A 25,204-nucleotide genomic window follows, 5' to 3' on the forward strand; every position below is an offset into this window, starting at 1 on the left:
CCCCTAGTGTGCTGGACAGTGGCCACAGTTAGCTCAGGTGCCAGTCAGAACTGGCATGGGCAGTGCTGTACCTCTAGTATATGCTTTGAGGGCAGCTGAGACACGGGACATTTTTGGCTGGTGTAGCATAATGCTTAAGCCTGGGAGGTCAAGGCCAGACCAGGTAACCTGGCATTCACTCTTTCAATGGATCCCATGAAAAACAGAACATTGTTGACATCTGGAGTCTTGTTCTTGCAGATTTAGACTATGAACTCTGCCCTCTACCTCCACCTATTTAATGGACACTTGTAGCCCAGTCTTGGACATAAAATAGCAGTGCTTGAGGAATGCTAGCTAGTTTTGTCATTTTCTGTCAAAAAGGCCTGCAAGATGGTTCAGGCTAAAAGTTGCTGCCTTGGATCCATGTGGTGGGAAGACTGCCATGAATTATCCTCTGACCGCTGCATGTAGTGGCGCTTATACACAAGTGTTTGTTTAAAAGTGAAGCTAAAAATTCGTAAAGTTTAAAAACATCAGTTTATTAGGTTGAATAATTAGGTTGAATAATTGGGCCTGTGGGAACGGAATCCACATTGCTCACACTGAAGTGCATATGGGAGGCATTGAGCTTCCCCAAAGCCCATAGCATCAGGGAGGGTTAACCCACCTAATTGGTGACTCATCATCTTTCTGGCTTTGCACATGAATTGTTTTAACAGAGTTCCAAATAACAACATAAGGCCATGTCTGATAACGTAGCTGCTCTCTGAATGGACCCAGATTCCCCCTAATAACTACAGTTACACCATCATTTGAGTTCTTCAGGTACCAAGCATTTATTGAAAATTTCTATTGTGCCAGTCAGTGGTGGTGCACACTTTTAGTCCAAGCAATCGGGAGGCAATGGCAGGCAGACCTCCGTGAGTTCAAGGCCAGCCTGGTCCATAAGACCAGGAAAGGCTCCAAAGCTACACAGAGAAACCCTGTCTAGAAAAACCAAAAGAAAAAATTTTTTTCTATTGCATGTTAAATATTTTTTAGTTTCTTTTGTATTTGTGTTTCAGAAGAATTTGAAGATCCCTATATTTTATGTAAAGTAAGAAATCAGATGGCTAATTATTCCCAGGAAAATCTGAATGACAGCTGCCCTGTGCTTGAGTACTGTTACATGTACTTGTTGAACCACTCGATGAGATTCCTCCTCGCCTCCTCAATGTAGGGCTTGTCGGCAGGGGAACAGTCTTCTCTCTTCCGATGCACAAAGCCATGAGTTTGCCCAGAAAATGTTTTAACTTGGTAATTAACTGTGCAGTGTTTTTTCAGTTTCTGAGTCAGCACGGAGACCTAGTGAACAAAAAAAAGGTGAGATGATGTGCCTTTAACCCTGAGCTGACACGCTTTGCACAGTAAACAGTCCACGACTGCTGAATTGACTCACGGTTCCTAGCCTCTGTCAGAGGAGTTGCAGAGCAGGGTAAGGCTGGTGGCACACCAGCTAACAGAAGCTCCTACATTATGCCTGGGGTTGAGACCCAACAAATCAAAACTGGGCTTGATGGTGGACATTCTTATCGCTAGCAGAGAGGCAGAGACAGCAGATCTCTTGTCTAAGGCCAGCCTGGTCTCTGTCATGAGACCTTAGTCTAAAAAGGATGGATGTATGTATGAAGCCTGCTGGGTGCTGTCCCCTACAGCATCAGGCAGGGCAGGCATTCAATACAACTGCCTTACTGACAGTCTAGCATAGCAAAGCACAATGAGACTATTGCTGGTTTCCATAGTGACCATGGGGTTGTTGGGAAGATGTTCTTTGTCCCAGCTATCAACGTCATGAGACCTCATACAGGAGTAGCCTCAGCCAGGAAAAGAACCAAAGTTGGCCTTCCATGTGTTACTTTCACACTAGAGTAAAACTAAACCAACTGATCTGAAGCTGAGGACTTGAAAGGAGTGGTTTACAAATGACTGCTTTAACTTACACTTTCCTTATCAACTTCCTGGGCTTAATCTTGTTATCTCATTGTATGGTAACCAGTGGGCTACTGTGGGGACCGTTCCTTCTCAGTGAATAGGTTGTGTCAGGAACATTTCCTTCAGCTCTCGCTCTGAACAGACCCAGTCTGGGCTCAAGTTCCAGTCTTTAGTAAGTTTTCATCATTGGAAACAGTTACAGTGATAAATGTGTTCTTTGGAACTTATAAGTGTCAGGATACGCTGTGAAGGCTGCCCACTCACCTGCTCAAGTGGGATCACGGCATCATTTTCCGCAAAAATGAACAACGTCGGGTTCTTCAAATTATAAACATCTTCACTGTCTTTGATGATGCCTGAAAAGAGTTGAGAGAGATTGACTGGCACAGAAAGCTGCCTCGATTTGGTGTGGTTTTTACAAAGAAAAACGTCTTTTAAGAGATTTCCAGCCGGGCGGTGGTGGCACATTGCCTTTAATCCCAGCAGAGGTAGGCGGATCTCTGAGTTCGAGGCCACCTAGTCTGCAGAGCAAGTGTCAGAACAGGGTGGGGGTGAGGGCCGTCCCCCAGCAGATTCTTATGCAGCTGCCAAGGATCTGGACTGGGTTTATGGCTATGCAGTCCGTACTCCCGGCCTTAACCATCTCCCCAGCCCTTGGTTTATTTCCACAGGAGCCTGACCTATGAACTGGGAAAGTGCAGCTGACTAGCCAAACCTTTGTACTGTTCGTACTCTGCACCATGTTCATCAGGAACCAAACTGCTGTGGGCTGCTTGGTATCCGAGGACAGCAATCTGAGATGTGCTCCCTCAAGATGGCTGTTACAGTCGGTCATAATTTTCAAACCATTGCCCTAGAAGTTTCTATACAGGCCCCACTTGTTCTGGTTTCAATGAACTAGACAGTTTTATTCATAAGGACAACAGCCTTGGAGCAGGATATTAATCCAACAAGACCCCAATGCTCCTCAGGTCATTGTATGGCATTCAGTGTTTATCCTTGTCTCAGCACTTTAAGGGTAAAGTATTGACTGCCAGGCCCAGGCAGCCCCCAGGTGTGTTTGCTTGGGGATAAAAGCACGCCCATGGACTGCTGGAAGACTGGGCAGGAAATGGCTAGTCGGAGGACTCGCTTGCCACACAGCCTAAGGCCTGAGTTTGATCCCAGAACCCACATAAAGTTGTCTGGCTTCCACACAGGCGTTGCATGCAGGTCCCAAAACACTGCACACAAACATGATCATGATTTTAAAAGGTGTGAGAGAAACAACTTCCTGCTTCCTGCCAGGGTGACAGCAACGCTAAGCAGCACACAGCGTCTCTCTTCCCCATCACTCCTCTCCAGAAGGCAACAAGCCACAGGAGGATGGCCAAGCTCCCTGCCCAACTCGGGCAAAGCCACATCATGGGTCTGGACATTAGTGGATGTCTCGTGCCCAATTCCTGCCATAACCTTCCACTCACAAAACAGCAATCAGCAGATGGCGCCAGAGAGACGTGCACCCAGAAGCAACCTTTCGATCCACTCATACACACTCTTGGCCTGGTGTATGAGGCCAACTGGTGATTCATTGAGTTTGTTTTGTTGGTTGAAAATGGCTCTCACTATATAGCTCATACTGGGCAGAAATTTCCAATCCTGCTTCAGTCTCCCAAATACCGGATTACAAGTGTGTGTGTCAATGCCTAGCTATAGTTCCTTCTGTGTAAGGAAATATTTAGTGTTTGGTGCTAGTAGTGGATGAAGTGCCAAATCGAGGAGCTCGTCTGCTATATAGGAACTGTCTGTGCATGTGTAACTTCGAAATAGCAGTCATCTTCCATTATTTTTGACATATTTTAGTCTGGATGCTTTTAAATTGTGCATTCTCTGCTGCTTCTGCCAACAGATACAGAGTTTTTATATCATGGTTAGAATAACTTGTTTTCTTTTGGCTAAAATGTAAAATTTGGAGTGGGAGAAATGACTCAGCAGTTACTGGCTGCTCCTCCAGAGGACACCAGATTCAATTCCTAGTACCCCATGGTGACTTACAACCATCTGTAACTATAGAGGTGATCAGATAGCCTTCTGACCTCTGTGGGTACCCAGCACAAACATGGTGCACAGACATGTATGTAACATGCCAATACAAAATTTTTAAATTTGCTAATTTTAAAAAAAGTGAAGCCGGGCAGTGGTGGCACACACCTTTAATCCCAGCACTCGGGAGGCAGAGGCAGGTGAATCTCTGTGAGTTTGACGCCAGCCTGGTCTACAAGAGCTAGTTCCAGGACTGGGTCCAAAGCTACAGAGAAACCCTGCCTCGGAAAACCAAAAGAAAAACAGAAGGTGGGTGAAAATTGCAGTTTGTACTTTAAAGTGGACTTTGCTTTTTGTTGTGGGTGTGTGCACGTACACACACTTGCATGCACTTGCGTTTGCTGGTGCTGGTGCATAGGTGCACGTGTCTGTGGGAGTCAGGAACCCTGGATGTGTTCCTGGGGAGCCTTTCCACCTAGATTTTCGAGACAGGATCTAGGACTTACCAAGTAGGCTAGGCAAAGTGCACAGTAAGCAAAAATATCACCTCTCTGCCTCCTTAACATAGGTTCTGGGGACCAAATTCAGGAACTCTTTTGCAGGACAAGAACTATACGAACTGAGCCACCTACCTAATTCTGTTTTCAGATCCAGAAAGCCACGCTAAACTAGTTTACCTCACACCATTGTGTTTTGTACTTCAGCACGTGGGAGAGGCCCGTCACTCAGCCTCCCTCCTTTCACCCAGTAAAATGCACTGGGCACTTACCATAAACAGACACCCCCGCCCTGACTTCCGGGTATCTCAGCATCACGTGGTGCACAACGGTACCCCCCCAGCAGAAGCCTACAATGCCAATCTTCTGGGCGTGACACTTTTGTTTCAGATACCTCAGAACAGCCTCGACCTCTCTAGAACAGAAAGAAAAGGCCTTGGAAAGAGAGAGCTGATTCAGGAACCTTCAGGGTTTTGGTGGCTGGATTACCTGAAGTTTGTTTGTTTTTTGTTTGTTTGTTTGTTTGTTTTACTTGCTTAGTGGTGAGAACAAGAATTCCTAGAAGGAAGCTGACAGCCTGCTTAAAATAAGAGCGGAAGCAGCTGTGGAGAGTGGAAGGTCACAGGCCTAGAGCCTAATTACAACCTGTCCTGATTTCTTGCCCACCTCTGCTGGCTCTAAGGCCTGTAATTAGCGGATAAAGCTGAGCCTAGCATACTGATAAAGAGATTAAAAACCTTTGGAATGTATCAACTCAATAAAACCCTGTTCTCCACCAGTCAAAGACCTAGGAGTACTGTAAGATAGCATCTGGGTCCACAGCTGAGACTTCTTTATTCTGCTGTAGCCACCTGATCACTGAATCCACCAATGCATTTGGAAAGTGCCTGGATTTAGAACTTATCTTTGTTCTGTTACTATAAAACCTTCACGTCACTGCTTCCATAGTAGAATGAAAATTGGGGTAAACCAAATTTCTGGTTGCAAGTAGTCTATGGTTTATACCTGATCAACCAGAGAAGAGCAGTCTCCTGGTCTGGATGATGGGTTTGCAGGATGCAGAACCAGTCATAACCTGGGGGGAGGGGGGCGGGGGGCGGGGACAGGACAAGGTGCTCTCGGTGCTCTCTGGGTTGCTGGGAGAGAGGCTTTGGAAGACTGGGCTGCCTCTGAGGTGAGAACTTGAGAGTGAAGGCAGCACACAGGAAGTGAGGCTGAGCAGCCAGGGAAGATACCTTTAAGCTATGGGCCAATTGCTACTTGAGCCCTGAGCTGATTTCCTTGGTTCTATAAACTATCGTTCTTTGAGCTGCTGATCCACTTGGGATAAGTGTCCTGATGCCTGCAAACAAGCACCCAAGTGGATGCCCGACTTTGAACTCATCCCTTGTAAGGGTGGTGAGCAGCTATGCTTGCTGGGGCAGTGGGGCCAGGAGTGCGCATCAACCTCCATCCACAGCTCATTGTGTGCCGGAGCCCAACTCTTTTGTTGTGCTATTGGAAGGACTTGTCAAGGGCCAAAGGACAACCTACCCTACAGGGAGGGAGGGAGGAAGTCTGGTGAAGCCCAGCTCCTCCTCAAGCCCGCTGATAACATACCGATTGACTTCTCTGGCATTTCTTGATTTTATCCACTCAGGGAAGGTGGACCAGTCAGCAGCTGGGTCCCATGGTTCTCGTCCCACAAAGAAGTCTGGGACAATGGTTCTGTAAAATATAGACATGAATAAGCCTTTGATCACGTCGACTCAATGTTTGTCCAGGCTTATTAAGGTAGCCTTAATTAGTGCCCTGGTAGGCTGCCAATCCCAGGCAGAGGGAAGAAAAGGCCTGGGCCATGAAGGCCACCCTTAAGTACATCAAAGGTCATCTGGAGCCAGGCCAGATTGCCTCAGACTCCACAGCAGCAGGTACCCAGGCTTCCAGCAGCTTGGGTGTGATCCTGCCCTAGCAAGTGAGCCAGCCACCAGCGGGGACACTTCTCAAGAGCTATTCTGGTACAGAAGGAGGCCTGGACTGGTGGGCAAGGGTATGTACCCTCAGATAGCCTTCCTTCATCCATGTAGTTAGCTGTTCTTCTCAGACAGCCCAGGACTGTCCTGGCCTTGAACACTGGCTTGGGCCAAAAGTCATCCCTGAGAAATAGACTAGTCACCGTGATCAAGTAATGTGCCCCACCCCCACCCCGGCCTCTGCACAGGCTACCAAACAGTTTCCTGCCCCAAGAATAAGGTCCACAGCAGGTTCTAGAACAGGCCAGAGAAAAAGTAAACAAGCAAAGGGAAGACTAACAGAGGTTGCCCTCTGCCCTCTATCTACACGCTGTGGTAAGCATGAACTCTCACTCATATACACATATATTCATCGTACACATGCACAAATCACAGAGAGGATCAAATGACTGAGGACCCGGCACGTAACGGACACAGTTTGGAAACCAGGGATATTACTAATCCTAGCACTTGGGAGAGAAGAGACAGGATTGCACATTGGAGTCCGAGCCATTCTCCTAGAAGCCAACTCAGGAGGGGTGGAGCCGGGGCCACAGTCTCCCAAAGTAAAGAGTTAGCTGTGGCTGTGATTCAAGGGACCAGCCCCTCTGCTGCACAGGTGGGCAGAGCACCAGGGCCTGGGCCAGAAAGGTCAGGTTCCCATCTCAGTACCACCTGTCCTGTAGTGAGACCTTGGCAAATCACTGACCACTTTCAGCCCTCACATTCTTTATGATTTATTTGTATGTGCAGGAATGCTTGTTTGCATGTGTTATGTACATGCCTGCTGCCTACAGAGGCTAGAAGGTGTAACAGTTACGGACACTTGTGAGCTGCCATGTGTGTCCTCGGAACCAAACCTGAGTTTTCTTTTTTTCTTCCTGTCCTGGAACTAGCTCTTGTAGACCAGGCTGGTCTCGAACTCACAGAGATCCTCCTGCCTCTGCCTCCCGAGTGCTGGGATTAAAGGCGTGAGCCACCACCGCCCGGCTCAAACCTGAGTTTTCTATCAAGTCATCAAGTACTTTTAGCCACTGAGCCATCTCTCCAGTCCCACGCATTCTTGACCAAACAGACAGAAATGAACACTGCCCAGTCCCAGATTGCTTGAGGGTGAGTAAGTAAGAGGGTCAGCGCTTTGTAAACCCTAATCCCATTCAATCAGCTGCTTACAGTTCACCCAGAGCAACTAAAAGCCTCTGTCTTCATGCCTGGACTTCCCAGTCTGCAAGATGGGGAAGGTGCTATCCCTCCCGCCCAGGACGGCTGCAAGGGTTAGGGTCCCTGTCCACATGGGCTTTAGAGGTTTATTTAGAGGCTTCCCCCTGGAAACTGTCCCACTCTCCTCAAGATCGTCTCTTCATCCCTAGGCTGGTTTGTATCGAAGCTCAGTGGGGGGAAGAAGACAGGCTCACCCTGGACTTCCAACTTTCTGGGGACTATGAACTCAAGTTCCCAGAAAAGAAGCCACCTCACCTGTGCAAAAGGGGGCGCTAGAGTAGAAAACTGGAGCTTCACCACTGTGGGGAATTTGGGGTGCTGCAGGTCCAGAGCCCAGTGTCTTCAGCCCTCTTCATCTGCTCATCACCATCTTGGTCTGACCTAATACCCCTGTGACTGTCAGCTAAATCACCTTGGAATGTGTCACAGGGCAGTAGCATCCACCGACACGAGCTAAGTGCGTCGTCAGCTATCACGTGACACCACAGCAGCAGGCCTTGCTAGAACTCACCTACATGATATTTCCACCCATGTACTTTAAAAGTGTCTTGACCTGTGACTTTCTTTTGTTCTGAGTCACCTTCCAAGGAGACCTGTGAAACCCACCCTGAGGCTGAGGTGCTTGAGTGTGCACAGGTGTGCTGGCCTGTGCCTGGGTGGGTGGAACCCTTTGTGGGGACCCTCCGTACAGCATGCCTGTAGGGTCAGGTACCACTGGGGACCTGATGCCCAGGGATTCTGTTGGGAAGACTTGGCTCCATCTGGTCAGTGTTAAATTTCAAAGGATAGTTCCCAGTTCCCATGACTGAGATAAGGAAACAGATATGTAAACGAGAATACAGCTCAGGCTGTGTTCGGCTTCTGGGTTTGTCTTTCTGAAGGGAACAAAGCGGACCACAGAGATTCACACGAATTGAAGCAAAGAACAGAACTTCATACTTACGTGTATCCATTTCCAGCAATCATGTCAGCCATATACCGGGTGTTGGGCAGCTGCCAGCCAAATATATCCTGGACGACAATCACAGCTTTTCCTGTATCCACGGGGGACTTGGTGATATATGCCTTGATGTGCTCGACCTGAACTTCCTGGCCCATGCCACCATACTCTAGCTTGTGACCAATGTCACACGGACAGGGGTTAGCTTCATTAGCCATTGGGGTCTTGAAGTCAGGCTACAGAGGAAATAAAATATGCATCACATGCTGACTGGAACAGATCTAAAGATAATCTATACTAGATAAATTATCATCAAAATTGCTAGAAAGACATCTAACTCCTGCGGGACATTTACTCTGAAATAACTTGGTGGTGTGTTGGCTGATGTTGGCTGTGAACCTGACTGGATTAAGAGACAGACACCTAGGGGTTTAGTGAACCTGCCATCTCCAGAGACAATTAGATCGCAGTATTAGGACAGATTGATCCCTTGATAGTTTTGTATCAGGACATACACATGTCCTTCATAAAGCATTGGCCAGGACAGTCTTTTCAAACAGATATGAACAAACTTCCCCTATAGTAACTTTGGTATAAATCTCCACAAATATTTGATGTAAATGTTACAAGTGTGATGAAAGACCAAACTGGAAACATAACTCGCTTGCTAAAGCACTCAGCTGAAGAAGGACGCTTAGGAGAAATCCCACACTAGCTCAGAACTGATAATAATAGAGGGTTATTTATTTAGGGGTAGACTCACAGATCAATATCCTCTGCTGGAACGGAAAACAGCAACCGAACCCCACAGCCGGAAGAAGAGCCCAGATCCGCTTTACTTTGGCATAAATAGCATAAGAGGCCACGCCCAAGTGGGCAGGTAACTTAAAGGCTACTGGCTGTAGGATTTCCTATAGCACCATCTAGAGTGCACGGAACCCACAGTTATTTCCCTATCATAAGCCAGGTGTGTGTGGAAACCGACGAAGTCAGGCAAGTACGGGGAATAACAACTTTGGACTCCACACCTCCCTTCTGATAACACACCTCACAGCCTGGGAACCTTCCCTGTACACATGTGCACACATACCCACTCTGAACAATGCACATAGCAACCTAGGACTCCCCCTGGCATCAAGCTGTGTGCATAGCCCCTTAGAACAATGGAATAAGTTTCTCCTCTCCTTACAGTCTTCATACTTAGATTCTATTCAGTCATGCTCCAGTTATGTTACAGTAGGGGCGGGGGCTGGTCTGGTATCACCTGGTTTGGGGGGGCAGCATTTACAGTAAAGCAAACTCTTATCTTCTAAGTGAACTTTTAGGAAGAATCCTTGGTTTGCCATCTTGTGCCTAATCAGTACTGAGCATATATATGATTAAAATCGGGTGCATTGTGGGAAGGGACGTGCACGATAAAGAAAAGACTACAGCCGGGCGGTGGTGGCACACGCCTTTAATCCCAGCACTCGGGAGGCAGAGGCAGGCGGATCTCTGTGAGTTCGAGACCAGCCTGGTCTACAAGAGCTAGTTCCAGGACAGGCTCCAAAACCACAGAGAAACCCTGTCTCGAAAAACCAAAAAGAAAAAGAAAAAAAGAAAAGACTACAGAACTTAAAAACTGAAGTAGAGAACCACACAGAAAAAGGAAGGTCCAGGCATAGTGGTACGCGCCTTTAATCCCAGCACTTGGGAGTTAGATGCAGGGGGATCTCTTCCAATTCAAGCACAGCCTTATATAGTTCCAGGACGGTCAGAGTAACATAGTAAAAGCCTGTCTTAAAACAAACACAAAATATAAGACCACCCAAATCATCCCCCTTGACTAAACACTCCCTCCTCTCAAACTCTACAAAAAGAAGGCCCAAGTCCTGATCAGAGTTGTCAGAGCTTTCTCAACCCTGTACTCTACCGCCACTCTTGATGGTGGAGCCAACCTGTTCTGTAGTTTTGTTTTAAATAACATTGCCTGGTGTTTGCAGATTTGTGCAAACCTTTGTTTAAATTCCTTGAATAAGAGACAGGCAGCCTGAACATGCCTGGTCCAGACCCTGAGCAGTTACCCTAGCTGGTAACTGGACCAGAGTTTAGGAGGTAGTGGCGGAAAGATGAGAAGCTTAAGGTTATCCTCAGCTACATGACAGACCACGCAAGAGAGACCATGTCTCAAAACTAATTCGCTAAATATAACAAGAGCATAATAAAAACTCAAAAGGTTTCGAAATCAGCTACAATGGAAGCCGTACATAGTTAGGCCAGTAAGTCAGTACATTGCACTGCAGAGAACTGTCCAGTCCACACTGCAAGTATTCGGGGGACAGAGGAAAATGAGTTCAGTCTCAAGGAGACACACGAAATGAGGCCCCTTAGGCTGCAGTCACAAAATACAACAGTTCAAAAGCAATGGCATGGTCCCGAAGACTGAGGGACGAGAAGCCCATGGTCAAAGTGACAGTCACTCTGTTGTCTGTAGCAGGCACTTTTTCTGACCACAGACATCAGTTCGCCCCTGTGTCCTCACATGGTAGGAGCAGACAGACAGTTCTCCGGAGTCTCTTACGAGAGTGCTCATAAAATCCTAAGAGGAGCTGGGTCCCTGTGACCTTCTCCTCTCCCACAGGCTCCACCTCCTGATAAAGTCGTCTTCACCTCCTGATAAAGTCGTCTTCAGGATTATATTTCTGTGTAGTTACTTTGGAAGCACAAGTACATTCAGATCTAACAAATCCTTCAAAGAGATAAACAACAGAAGAAACTGAGAATATTAAATTCTGAATCTTTGAAGAGTTCTAAACCAGGCTCATACACAGCCAAGATGTGAGTGATAGAAAAAGAGAGAGGGGAGCCGGGCGATGGTGGCGCACGCCTTTAATCCCAGCACTCGGGAGGCAGAGGCAGGCGGATCTCTGTGAGTTCGAGACCAGCCTGGTCTACAGAGCTAGTTCCAGGACAGGCTCCAAAGCCACAGAGAAACCCTGTCTTGAAAAACCAAAAAAAAAAAAAAAAAAAAGAGAGAGAGAGAGAGGGGGGGGGGAAGAGGAAGAGAGAGGAATAAGCATGGAAGGAAGCGTGGGTGGTGCTCAGAGGAGCAGTGGAAAGGAAGTCAAAAACAAATCTAAAAAATAAAATGTAAAAGGTGTTCACACCTGAAGAATGCAAGGAGAGGCCCAAGACAGCCTCTCCATGCATGTATACTCACATACACCTGTACATCCAAACACACACACATGCACAAAGAAATAAAACATAAACCATCTGGAATTAGTGGTAAAATTCCAGGGAACCAAGAAGGGGTAAAACACACAGGAGGGGACTGTGTCCCAAGGTCCACTGTGGGAGAGAAGAGTTGCTTCATTTGCTCACAGAACTACAGAGAGGTGGGAACGGGGTGGGGAGGACAACAGGATACTATCCTAAACACCCCAAGCCTTGTTTGTCCACTAAGGTGTCAGATGCACAGAAAGGCACATTGGGGTTCTGTAGGGTCAACCCAGAGGCCAACAAGAAACAGTCAATCCATGTGGGAAGGACAGACTGGCCAAGGAAGGAACAACAGAAGTCACATGGAGTGGCCCAGCTGAGAAAACAAGTCACAGGGACCTCTCACTGCACAGCACAGATCACATCCCAAGACTCGGAATCCAGACAGGGGACATCTTTCCTAACATTGGACTAAGGTCTGATTTCTTAAATGAGGCCTCAAAATCATACTATCATCAAGGAAAAAGATTAGCAAATTTCAGTTTACTTTAACTAACTGCTAAGGAATTTAAAAAAAAAAAAAGTGGGACTGGTGCTGTGGGACAATGGTCTGTACCCTGTCACTTGTATTTTAAATAAACACTGATTGGCCAGTAGTCAGGCAGGAAGTAAAGGCGGGCCAACCAGTTAGGAAGTAGACGTGGGGAAATGAGAATTCTGGAAAGAGGGAAGTTTCAGTCTGCAGTCGTCACCCAGACACAGAGCAAGCAAGATGTGACTGCCTCACTGACAAAGGTACCAAGCCACGTGGCTAACACAGGCAAGTATTATGGGCTAATATAAGTTATAAGAGTTAATAAGGCCGGGCGGTGGTGGCGCACGCCTTTAATCCCAGCACTCGGGAGGCAGAGGCAGGCGGATCTCTGTGAGTTCGAGACCAGCCTGGTCTACAAGAGCTAGTTCCAGGACAGGCTCCAAAGCCACAGAGAAACCCTGTCTCGAAAAACCAAAAAAAAAAAAAAAAAAAAAAAAGAGTTAATAAGAAGCCTGAACTGGTCTACAAGAGCTAGTTCCAGGACAGGAACTAAAAGCTACAGAGAATCCCTGTCTCGAAAAATCAAAAAAAAAAAAAAAAAAAAAAAAAAAAAAAAAAGAAGAAGCCTGAGCTACTGAGCCAATTGGTTTATAATTAATGCAGACCTCTGTGTGTTTATTTTGGTACTAAATGGCTATGGGGCCTTATGGGACAGAAACCTCCGTCAACAGACTGTAGAGATGATTCAGTGCCTAAAATCCCTGACTGTTCTTGCAGAGGACCTGCGTTCAGTTCCTAGGATTCAGGTTAGGTGACCTGGAACTCCAGTTCCAGGAGATCTGAGGCCCTCTGACCCTCGGGACATCAATATGCACACAGTGCACATAAACTTATGCAGGCACACACACACACAGAGATAGTAAATCATTTTTTAAGTAAAAAAAACAAGCCGGGTGCTCACCTTTAACCCCAGCACTTGGAAGGCAGAAGCAGACAGATCTCTGTTAATCTGAGGCCAGCCTGGTCTACAGAGCGCGTTCCCAGTCAGGGCTACATATAGAGAAACATCTCAAAAACAAAACAACAAAACTAAAACAAAAAATAAATAAAACTACAGAAAATTGAACATTAAGTAGATATGTAAAGATGTGAATGACTGTGGCTATGATGGGCGAGGGAGGGCACTGTGGCAGCAAGGCAGGATCCTATGTTTCAGAGACAGATGAAGATATCTGGGACTTGTTTCTCTGTGTGGTGGGTGAGGAGGGGAAATGGCCTCTGTTTCATCAGAATCTTCAGTGAGTTGTGAGTTCAAGGTTGCCCTAGTCTCTCTACTTAGATAGTACAAGTTTCCAAATGTTCACTATAGAAAAGACAATAAAGTTACTAAGAAATAATTAGGATGAATGACAACATTAAAAGGCAAAGGGTGTAGTGATGCATACCTTTAATCCCAGCACTCAGGAGATTCAAATGATCAGTGCTCTTGAGCATGAGGCCAGACTGGTGCGCGCGTGCCTGCACACACACACACACACACACACACACACACACATATATGCTGAGCAGTGGTGGTGCACACCTTTAATCCCACTACTCGGGAGGTAGAGGCATGCGGATCTCTGTGAGTTGAGTTCAAGGCTAGCCTGGTCCACAAGAACTAGTTACCAGTTCCAGGACAGCTGGGGTTGTTACACAGAGAAACCCTGTCTGGAAAACAACAAAAAACTATTAAAAGACTCCATAAAAAGCCAGATATTTCATACAAGGAGAAGAAACAACATAGACTAGATGTATGTCCTGTGTCCTAGAGAAAGTCCCAGGGAGGTGTGCACACGCTACCCCACATTAGTGAAGAAGCAACATTCTTTTCCTTGTTGTTGATTTTTAAGACAGGGTTTCTCTGTGTAAAAGCTCTGGCTGTCCTGGGAACTTGCTTTGTAGACTAGGCTGGCCTTGAACTCATAGGGCAGATATCAGTGAGTTCGAGGCCAGCCTGGTCTTCATGCTGAGTTCTAGGACAAGCAGAGCTACATAAAGAGACCCTGTCTCAAAAAACACAGACGCATAATAAGGTTGCGGGGAGGTAATACTGGTCTATATCTGTGGTTCTCAACCATCCTAACGAGTCAGAAAAAGACAACCCTATACACTGCTTTGGGCAGAGGAGGAATCTTCCAAACAAGACAAAAGTAAGCAAGCAAGTGGGCTGAGCAAGGCAAGGGGAGCAAGCTGGTAGACAGCATTCCTCCATGCCCCTGCTTCAGTTCCTGCTTCCAGGCGCCTGCACTGAGTTCCTGCCTTGACTTCCCTCAGCATTGAATGGTGATGTGAAGGCATAAGCCAAACAAACCCTTTGCTGTCCAGCTATCTTCTGGTCATGGTGTTTGATCGCAGGAGGATTACAAGCTGGCGTGGAAGCCAGCCTGGGTGAGAGACCCTATCTCAAAACAAAAGAAGAAAAAGAAGGAAGGAAGGAACTGTTTCCAGGAGCTGCTTTCTGACCTGTGCTCGGCTGTGAGGACCCGGGAGAGTCTAGCCTCTCGAAGGCCACTGGTACCGGTCTCTTTTGACTTGAGCTCCAATTACAAAAGGAATTTTTACATCCAGGAGTGCCAAGTTTTTTCTCCCACAGAATGCGGTAGAGCCAGCATAGGCCCAAGAATGCCATGTGTGGAAGGCTGGAGTCCTGCCCGGCTATTTCACATGGTCTCAGCTCCTGAGCCCAGCCTGTGAGGCAGGAGCCAAGTGTACTCTGGACAGAGCAGGCAGCTTCTACCCATGGTCCAGCCTGTTGGGGCCCAGGCTAAGAATCGGGAAGGTGCGCTCGACCCTCGGCATGTTTTCTGGGTCTGTCTGCAGGATTTTTGCTTTGTCCCATGACACATTTTCTAAAAGACAGAGTTCAGGATAAAGTAAAGGCCTCACTCCCATACAGACATAAAAACTAGACTCACTCAGGGCCAGCGAGACTAGCTAGTCTCAAAAATCAAAGGATCTGGGTGGGGACAAACTGCAGGACTCCAGGCTTCTGAGCTCAAGGGCAACACAACCTACTTCTCAGTTTTATTACTAAAGCGTTAAAAACACAAGGTGACCTTTACAGTGAGCTTAAGCAAGATAATGCACCTGGCGCTACACCTTATCATCTTTGGTCCTGTGGTGAAAAGAGCCAGGAATATTCCCCCCAGGCCTTTGCCTTTACCACAGAGATACTGTGGAGTGCCAGGGCATTCCTTCACGTCCTTGCTTTCGGCTACATTCACTTCTTTTTTTCTAGAAGGACACCTTGTGTGAAGAACATTCTGCACTCTGCCCTATCCATAGTACACAGTAAGTTCTCACCTGGGGTGACGGGAAAGTGGGGGATGCTCTGTCTGGAGTGCATGCCCCCCATGAAGGTGGGATGAAGCTCACATGGATACAAGCTTTCTTCCCAAGGAAGGGAGGAAGGAGAGTAATTGTGTAACAAGCAGGACTTAAGTTAGAAATTTATCAGTCTACCAGTTACCCATGACCTAGAATTGCAAAATGACTCAGATACACAGAATAGGGCTGGGCTCCAAAGAGCCAGAGAGTGAGCCAAAGAGGAAGGACATTTTGCACTGAAGCAAGGCCTCTTCTGCATGGGAGCGGGAGGGTTCCTGTACCTCCCATATAGGGATAGGCTCATTAACTGTGTGTTTGAGGACACACCCTTAGATCAGGCCCGTAGTTGCCACTGGCAGAGCCTCCAGAATTCAGGGAGCTCTTGGTGGCACCAGGAAATATTAGGACATTCCCTATGGAGGACATTCTGATGATTACGTCTCTGGCCAGAGCTACAGTGGCTAGCAGCACAAAGTGCTGGCTTCCCCATAAACATTCACAGAAGGCACTGCAAACGTATAAATCTCATGCAGCAGGACATTTGCTGCCCCTACAAGCCTGCCTCTCACAGGCAAATTACCAGCCAAAAGACAAGGTGGGCTGGGTGTATCGCTCAGCTGGTGGGGTACTTGTCTGGCAAGCACGGAGCCCTGGCTCCAATCCCTAGATCTCCCAAAATACAGCATGGTGGCACAGACCTATAATCTGAGCACTGCAGGATGGAGAGCGAGAAGTTCAGGGGTTGCCCTTTGCTACTTTGGGAACTTGAGGCCAGCCTAGGCTAGTGACCCTGTCTTTAAAAATAAAAACAAGTCACTTGTGATTTCGAGTGCCAGTGGGATTTGCTGAAGGAGGCAAAGACAGGAGTTTGAGGCCAGCCTGGGCTACTCATTTAGCTGGGCAGTTGTGGCACACCTTTAATCCCAGCATTCTGGAGGCAGGGGCAGACAGATCTCTGTGAGTCTGAGGCCAGCCTACTCTACAGAGTGAGTTACAGGACAGCCAGGGCCATACAGAGAAACTCTGTCTTGAAAAATGTGTGTGTGTGTGTGTGTGTGTGTGAGAGAGAGAGAGAGAGAGAGAGAGAGAGAGAGAGAGAGAGAGAGGAAAAAACTCAAAGAGGATTCCTGTTGTAGGTGTGATATGCAAATTTCAAGGGCTTCTTCAGCCCACCCAAGAGCTCATCCCTACATCCCTCATCCTTCCAAGGGCTCCATCAGCTCCTCCAAGGGCTTCCCATGTCTCGTTTCTCACAAGCACCTCTCTGGGGTCTTCCTTTACTAGATATAAGTCTGCACGTTCTGACTTTGTTGAGCCATCTAGGACATATGTCTCCTCTGTCATGACAAACACAAAACATGTTTATTTTTACACCTGCCTGGAGAAACCTTTTGTGGGAAACAGTCTTTTAGTAGCAGAACTCAGTATCACATCGCCCCCTGGAGTCAGACAGGTCAGTAAACCATGTCAGAATGTGAGCTTCCTGACTTCATAATATTTAAGGATGTATATAGATCAGAAGTCAGATCACACAATGAAGTTGTCCAAAAGAAATGGAAAAAAAAAAAAAAGATCAGCAAGCTGAAGGCACAAACAGGATTGCAAAAGCAATGTCTACAGGGCTCAGGATGCATTTGATTTTGTAGAAAGTTGCTGTTTAACAGGGAGGCCTTGGCAGTTCGCCAGGTCAAATGTCGCAGAAACTCCACTGCTCTGCCTGTCCTAGGGAAGGCAGAGCCAACTCTTAACCTTAGGCGATTCCGCTGTCCCTCCTCCAAGTACTTAGCTTTCCTGACTGTGCCAGCGGTTTGCAAAAGGTCTATTGTTTGTATGGCAGTAGATAGAAAGCTAAGGTAAGAAGCACATAGCAACCTCTTTAAACATGCCAATCACAGCCCTGCCTTTGGCCTGTTCTCTGACTGCTGCAGGCCCAGCAGGCTGTCCCGGACATGTACGCGTGCACAGGGCTCCTTTCTGACTCTCCTGTTTTAAATGGGCTCTGAAAACAACAGGTGGCCTTTTCTATCAACAAGTGGATATAAACTGCATCAGCCAGTCTCTGCAACCTGGGCCAGACCCAGTGGCCATGCAGTGTAAAACCGCACTGTCTGTCTTGGCAAGACTGACCCACCATCTAGGATGTCGGATTCTCATATGACAGCTCCTCTTTGCAGCACAGAAGATCCTCCAGACGTGGGTACTGATTTTGATGCAAAGGTGCTGTTTGTTCACAGTTCCATATTCACAAAAACCATACAATCAAAAGACCCAGCCTAAAAATAGTATTTACGGGGAGGGAGAAAGTTTCCTTGGGAACACAGGTTGGTCTACAGGCTCTCAGCTGTTTTAAAACCTAACATCTGAACACCTACATGAAAGTATACTCAGAAGTAAAGGGTGGCTGCCTAGGTCTGAATCAGGGTGTGGTCCCTGCCTTTTTGCGAGGACAAATATACTGTCATGAGAGTTCACTTTGGAAAGCGGACTTGGGAAGTGCCTCACCTCTACACCAGCAAAAGCCCTTTGCTTTAATGCAAACCCACGCACAAGGTCCAGCAGGCTTGTTGGTCCCCAGCGACCTGCACCTACCTTGTCTGGTGGTGAAGAAAGAGGCAGGCAGCGGGAGACAGACAGACACTCTGCAGCTAATTGCGAGGGGAGGGACGTGCAGAGGGAGGGAGGAGCCTCGTCCAGCACGGGAAGTGGACGCGGTGACAGGCGGCCCGGTGACCTGTATTCCGGGGGCAAAGTCCGAGCCAAGGGATGGAGGCAAGAGGGCGGGGGTGGGGGTGGGAAAAGAGATGATAGGAGGAAAGCAAGGGCCTGAGGAGACAGGGAGGGGAGCCTGGGATGCTGCCTGGTGCCCGTCTGCTGGGACCTGTGCTTCTCGGTTGTCAATCACAATCAGGCTATGCCAAGGAATAAGCTACTATATTTGTGTACTTAACCCCCACGTCCACGTTCTCTTCATGTGACTCGGGTCACTGTCTAAGGAGGAAGGAAAGTAGTGAAAGAAAACCCCGAGAAAAGAAGATGGAGTGGGTAGCGGCTTCCTGTTGCCCCAACCTTCCCTCAACATCCCCAAGCAAAGGCAATGAAACCGTGTTAATTTTCCTGTGCGGTGGCGAAGACGGCACGCAGGCTCGTGACCTTGCTCTGGGCAGCCCCGTCTTTAAGACAAGCTAGACAAACAAAAAGAGCCCGAGAGCAGGTGTGTCTCTGCAAAGAGAGGTGACTCAGCAGAGATCCCTGAGCTCCGTTCAACACCTCAGGTGGGACAGGATTGTTCCTCTGTTATGAACTGTCAAAAGCCAGCACGATGGAGGGGAAGGTGTCCTTTGTCAGTTTTCCACTAAATCAAATTTTTTTCTCCTCAGAAAGTGTGTGTAGCCGGGCGGTGGTGGCGCACGCCTTTAATCCCAGCACTTGGGAGGCAGAGGCAGGCGGATCTCTGTGAGTTCGAGACCAGCCTGGTCTACAAGAGCTAGTTCCAGGACAGGCTCCAAAACCACAGAGAAACCCTGTCTCGAAAAAAACCAAAAAAAAAAAAGCTGAGCCGGGCGGTGGTACTAAGTGAGCCTGGAGGCCTGTGTGTACTTTGACATGCTAATAGGTACCACAGTTGGCCATTTGTCCCTAGTTTCTTGGGGACCTGACACATGTACATGTATGTATGTATGTGTCTATGTGTATGCATGTGCACTATGTGGTTGCCTGATAGCCTTCTAGCCTCAAAGAGGACATTGGATCCCCTGGAACTGCACTTAGACTCCAGCTGTGAGCTACTCTGTGGGTGTGGGGAATGAAACCTGGGTCCTCCGGAAGAGCAGCATATACCTACTGAGCCGCGTTCCAGCTCTTCGCTTTTCTTTCTTAAGAAACAGAAATAGAGACAGTATGTGAAGAAGAGGAAAGCAGGCCAGATGTGAAGGCGAAGGTCTTTAATCCCAGCACTCAGGAGGCAGAGGCAGGCGGATCTCTGTAAGTTCGAGGCCAGCCTGGTCTACATAGTAAATTCTAGGGCAGCTAGAGCAACATAGCTATATAGTGTGTTCCTGTTGCTAAGTAAGTAAATAAATATAAAATAAGAGGAAAGCACTCCTACGAATGGGAGTGGACTAGTATTCATGGACCATAATGAACCAAAAACTGTACGAGTGTTTTCAAAGGCTGGGACTCTAGCTCAGTTGGTTGAGCGCTTGCCTGACAGGCACAGCTTGGCTTGGATTTCCCAGCACTGCATAATAAAATCAGGAGCATTGGTATATTGCCTTGATCCCCGCACTCAGGGGGTGGAGGTCAAGAAAAAAATTCCAAGTCTTCCTTGGCTACATGGCAGATTTGAGGCCAGCCTGGGCTACATGAGATACTGGAGCGTTAAAACAAACAACTAAAACCGTTTTCAAGTATCATTTCACGTCTTTGAAATAATAGATATGACTAATTACATATCATTTTTCTCTGTTTGCTAAATTTAGCTCCCCCAGCATCAGTTCTAGTCTCTAACTTAATAACACTGTTATTAATAGATGGGATTTTATATTCTAAGGACTCTGCCTTTCCACAGTTTGCCAGTCTGTGAGGAGCCCGGCGCGAGGGGCTGGAAGAACGTGGTGATGGAGAGAAGCTGGATCCTGTGCCTCAGAGACCATCTTCCGGTCGAGGAAAGCCTGCTCTTCACTAGAGTCATTCTAGTGATACTTTGTTTGTACTTTAATAAATAAAGTCTACCTGAAGATCAGAATGCAAAGCTAAACCACTAGAGGCCAGGGAATGGTGTCACAAACCTTTAATCCCAGGACTCAGGAAACAGAGTTCAAAGTTACCCTGGACTATACAGGATCCATCTAGAAACAAATCCAGGTGGTAGTAGCGCACATCTTTAGTCCTAGTGTTTGGGAGTCACACACTTTTAATCTCAGCACTAGGGAGGTGGAGACAGTAGCAATATGTCTGAGCGGAGAACGGAACGTAAAGGGGAAGAGACAGGAACTCACTGGAGTGAGGAGTCTGAGGATTCGTGGAGACAGGATCTTGCCCTTTTGGTCTGAAGATTTGGCAGAGGTGAAAGGTCTCTAGTGGTTGGCTGCTTTGCTTTTCTGATCTTCAGCTTGAACCCCAACGCCTGCCTCTGGGTTTGTATTATTCATGCAATAAGTCGTCACTAACAGTTCTCCCACCCCCCACCCCCAGCGACCCAAAGAACCGCCTCTGCTCTTCGCATTTGCCCCTTTAACTGCAAAGTCAGGGAATTATACTGTGTTTGGCCCTTCTACTCTTTCCAGGGGCGTCTGGCTACACTTGCAAGGCTAAACTCTGACCACAGAGCTTCCCACCCGGGGGTCCAGACGAACCTCAAACACTGAGGCCCTCTAACCTGACACAGAAGCGCACACGGCACTCTGTCCTTGCAAGGGTTCGGCTTATTTACACAAGCTGACTGTGAAGTGTTGCTAGGTAACCATATCTAATGTTAAAGGCCAAAGGTGACATGTAAGGCGGAGAGATGGTAAGAAAAGATCGTGAGTCAGTGACACCCGATGAACAGATGAACAAGAGCCGGTGCTTGTCCTGCCTGCTTTTCGCCGGGATGATGAGGAGGCCTTGCAAAAACGGAGAGCTGTTCTTCGTGAAACTTAACCCATACAGTTGGGCAGAGAGGCGGCACACTAGGCGAAAGCTAGATTGTTGGTCCTGCTGCCGCGCGTCAGGCGGCAGAGCAGTGCCACAGGGAGCACTACAGAAAGGCTGCAGCCTTCCTCGCTCCACCGCTCTAGAGAGCACATTCCTCCCATCTCACCCAACCTGGGAACATAGCAAAGGGAATTTTAGGAACTACAGCTCAGTCTACGACAGGGGACGCATTGCCAAACTGCCGCACCATGGTGGATGCCTTAGCGGATCCTAACTCTCCCGGTGGGGGATTAGGAGGCGCAGTCTCCGGAAGGAGCTCAGAATAGTGTTAGTGCCCTGAAGACGGAACCAGAGTACAGAACCAGAAATAAGGTGGTGATAGCTCTACTGTACTACCTTATCTCAGGCTCGCGGCTGCCCCAGGGACGTCTGTTATGTAACTCACCCAGTTTAGCATGGTTTTGTTCTGTCTGACTCTATGCCTGGAGACAGATCAGGCATGCCCAAATGCTCTCCCGTACAGCTGGTTCACCTGCAAACAGAATCCTTCATGAGCTAGTCCGATGTGTCTGTAGTGGAATTACATACTGCCTTGAGACTTGCCTGAAATAGACAATAGGTATATTTTAGGGTTTTTTTTTTTTTTTTTGCTGTTATTTTGTTTTTGTTGTTCATTTTGTTTTGTTTGTTTTCTTTGTGTTTTTGAGACAGGGTCTCACTAGGTAGCCTAGATTGGCCTGGAACTCACTTTGTAGACCAAGCTGGCCTCGAACTCACAGAGATCCGCCTGCCTCTGCCTCCCGAGTGCTGGGATTAAAGGTGTGCGCCACCACCGCCGGGCAAAAGATTTATTTTTATTACGTATCTGAGTGTTTGTGTGTGTGCCATGTATGTGTGGATGCCCACAGAGAAGAGCATTGGATTTCCGGGAGCCGGGAATCACCGGAGTGGGTCCTGGGACTCGAACACAAGTCCTCCGGAGGAGGAGGGGCGAATGCTTTTAACCACTGGGCCATCTCTCCAAACCCAATGTCTTACTTTTAAACATCAGAATAACGAAAAGAAGCCACCAAGGTGTTACCACCTAGAATGACTGAAGTCCTGTCAGAGTCACCAATTCTTTCTGGGGCCGGCTGGGGGTGGGGGTAGGGGCTGTAACACCGGAAGTGGCTGCTTTCTGGCGTCAGCTGCTTCCTGTCAGGCTCCACTGGAAACCCATCCCACAGCGAATAGTTAATTAAAGTCAGTGCTGGTTCCTGGATGAGCTCTCCCAGTTGAGTGAGCACCAAGCTTTGGGGTCGAACTCCGCAGTTGCTGCAAGTTACTCTTGCAATGTTGATTTTTCATTAGGAAATAAGGAACCAAATTCCAGGGACGGATGAGTCCAAGCTGAGTTAACAAAGGAACAAGGGCAAAGTTAAACAAAACTGCTGACTGTGCCAGCCCCTGTGAAGACCACAGCCCTTGATCACAAGGTTAGAAAAAGAATTCCTTCTGAACCATCTCTCCAAAGAAAACTGAAACAAATCGGAAGCGGCACCTTCAGGGTATCTGGGGAAAGTACCTGAGGAGAGCACCCCCACTTCATCTGTTCCCACTTACAGGCTGCAGCTGAAGAGAGGGACTAGGAAGTGCCACCCCCACGTGCAGGACAGGCATGGGGGGGTGTTGCTTATTTCTCTCTCTCTTTCTCCACCTCACTTGTCACATTTCTATTTTAGGGAAATAGCTGCCATGCTTTCTTGGTGTGGCCCCGTGGGCTTATATGGCATAGCATGGGTCTGATTGCAACTCCTGCTCACACCTGAGATGCAGAGGCAGTATCACAGCCAGGCCTCCCTCTTCCAGAAGCAGAAACCTGACAGTCACAATATACAACAATGTTAACGGTTTCACCCCACTAAGATTGGGGCGAAATTTAGTGATTATCGGTCGGTATCTGAAGTAGGTACTGCTTTTACTAAACCTCCCCAGTGAAAGTGGCTTTGGAAATGGACAAGAGACTTTGCTGAGTGTGGCTGAGAGCCTTGGATAACCTCGGCAGACTTCCCGTGCTTGCAGGAAAGCAAGGCCTAGGCTCTGAGAAATGCAAGGATGGGCCTGGTGGTGGTGATACCTTTAATCCTAGAACTCAGAAAGTAGAGGCAGGCAAATCTCTGTGAGTTCAAGACCAGCCTGGTCTACAGAGCGAGCTCCAGGATAGCCAGATAGCCAGGGCTACATAGAGAAACCTGTCTCAAAAAACAAAAAAAAGAAAAGAAAAAGAAAAAGAAAAGAAAAGAAATGCAAGAATGGGCTGTTCTAAAGCAGCCACTACTGAGCAGTGCTATCTGCCACAGCCATGGGGACAGAAACAGATTACTGGGTGCTTTACTGGGGACATTTCAAATCAGAATGTTGGGATTTGCCTGTTTCCTCCAGTTGCTTCAAGTAAGATGCTGATGGGGACACTTCAGCAGAAAAAAACAGTTGGCACTGTACCTGGGGAGACCTGGACAAGTGTCTTCACCCCAGATGACAGACCAAAATAAGGCCATCACCAAAGTCTAACCTGGCAAGCCAATGAGTTTATTGGGTGAGAGGCCATTTATAGAATCAGAAATAACTCACAGGCAGCTGTGTCATGAGAAGCCCACCCCAGCATGAGTAACAGCTCATAAACACTGAGTGCTGAGCTCAGTGTACCACTTAGAGACAGCTCAACGGGTTGGAGAGTCCCTTGGGGCAACCAGTCTGGTCTGAGTCACTTCAGCAGTCCTTACTGCTTATCGGACTTGGGGGCTGATGAGCTGTGATGTGGTCAATTTCAGGGACTTCCTGGGAGTCTTTAGTTGTTTACTTGAGTCCGAAGAGCCTTCTTTAGAAGTCATTGGGTCTTAACAGAGGAAACTGTTACATAGCAGGAGCTGGGACTTTGGAAATCGTCAGCCTTCTCAGAAGCAAACTTTGCCCAAGTGTGAAATGGCTTCCAAGCAAAGATCAGATACAGGGGTGTGCCAGGAAAGCTGTCACCCAGAGATCTGTAGGTATGACCAAAAACTCCTGAAATCTAATATATATATATATATATATTATATATAATATATATATATAGCTCAGTAAGTAAAGTGCTTTCCTCCAGTCTAAAGACCTGACTTCAGACCTGAAGAACCCAGGTAAAGATCTGGGCTTGCCATATACCAGCCTGTAACTCCAGCCTTGTGGGAAGGGGAGTGGAGCCAGCAGAGCTGAACTGAGGAGTTTCCAGTTCTGTGAAAGACTCTGTCTCAAAAAATCAAGGTGGAGAGCCATCAAGGAAAGACACACACCATTGGCATTGGGCTCCCACATTCCGGTTCACACAGATACATGCACACCTGAACATACATGTGCACAGCACACACACACATACACACACACACTTCAGAAATACAAAAGGTGTCACCTCAGACAACCTTATTCAAACAAATGGTCCTTCACTGAGATTAAGAGCACACCTCCCAGACCAAGCAGTCAGTGCCCTGGTGGGGAACTCCTCCTCAATGCCCTCAGGGCTAATACCCTGCTCAGCACACACTGTTTCCAGAATTGGAACCCCACTAAGGGAGGGCATTACTCCTGACAGTCATTTATTTTTTGTAAATGTGACTTTCACCTTCATGCTCAGGCCCATTCCCCTCCCTCCATCTTCTTTCCCTCCTGTTAATCCATTGCTCTAGGAGAGGCCAGTACCAAGAGCCTCATGATGAAGAACCAAGGCAAAGGTCAGCACAGAGCTGAAGATTCTCTCCAATTGGTCACATGGCTATCTGGTGTAGGAGGTCCTTCTGTCTATGTGTTTCTTTCATTGGTTAATAAAGGA

At 47.6% G+C, this 25,204-nt stretch overlaps 1 protein-coding gene across 2 annotated transcripts; it reads right to left on the reverse strand.

Annotated features, from left to right (window-relative positions):
- Positions 1-545: 545 nt before the first annotated feature.
- Cmbl (carboxymethylenebutenolidase homolog) lies at positions 546-18,400 on the reverse strand. 2 transcript variants are annotated; one of them, XM_057789915.1, is made up of 6 exons: positions 18,319-18,400; positions 8,628-8,860; positions 6,072-6,179; positions 4,745-4,887; positions 2,218-2,309; positions 546-1,326 (listed from the first exon to the last, which is right to left on the reverse strand). In XM_057789915.1, the coding sequence occupies exons 2-6, from the start codon at positions 8,840-8,842 to the stop codon at positions 1,147-1,149; spliced, it is 738 nt and encodes a 245-aa protein (XP_057645898.1). In that variant the 5' UTR covers positions 8,843-8,860; positions 18,319-18,400; the 3' UTR covers positions 546-1,146. The 2 variants fall into 2 exon arrangements, with proteins under 2 accessions (XP_057645898.1, XP_057645899.1); XM_057789916.1 differs by lacking the exon at positions 18,319-18,400 and adding an exon at positions 10,299-10,402.
- Positions 18,401-25,204: the final 6,804 nt, after the last annotated feature.

This window comes from Chionomys nivalis, chromosome 15, assembly GCF_950005125.1.
Source record: "Chionomys nivalis chromosome 15, mChiNiv1.1, whole genome shotgun sequence".
In the NCBI taxonomy this organism is placed as follows: Eukaryota; Metazoa; Chordata; class Mammalia; order Rodentia; family Cricetidae; genus Chionomys; species Chionomys nivalis.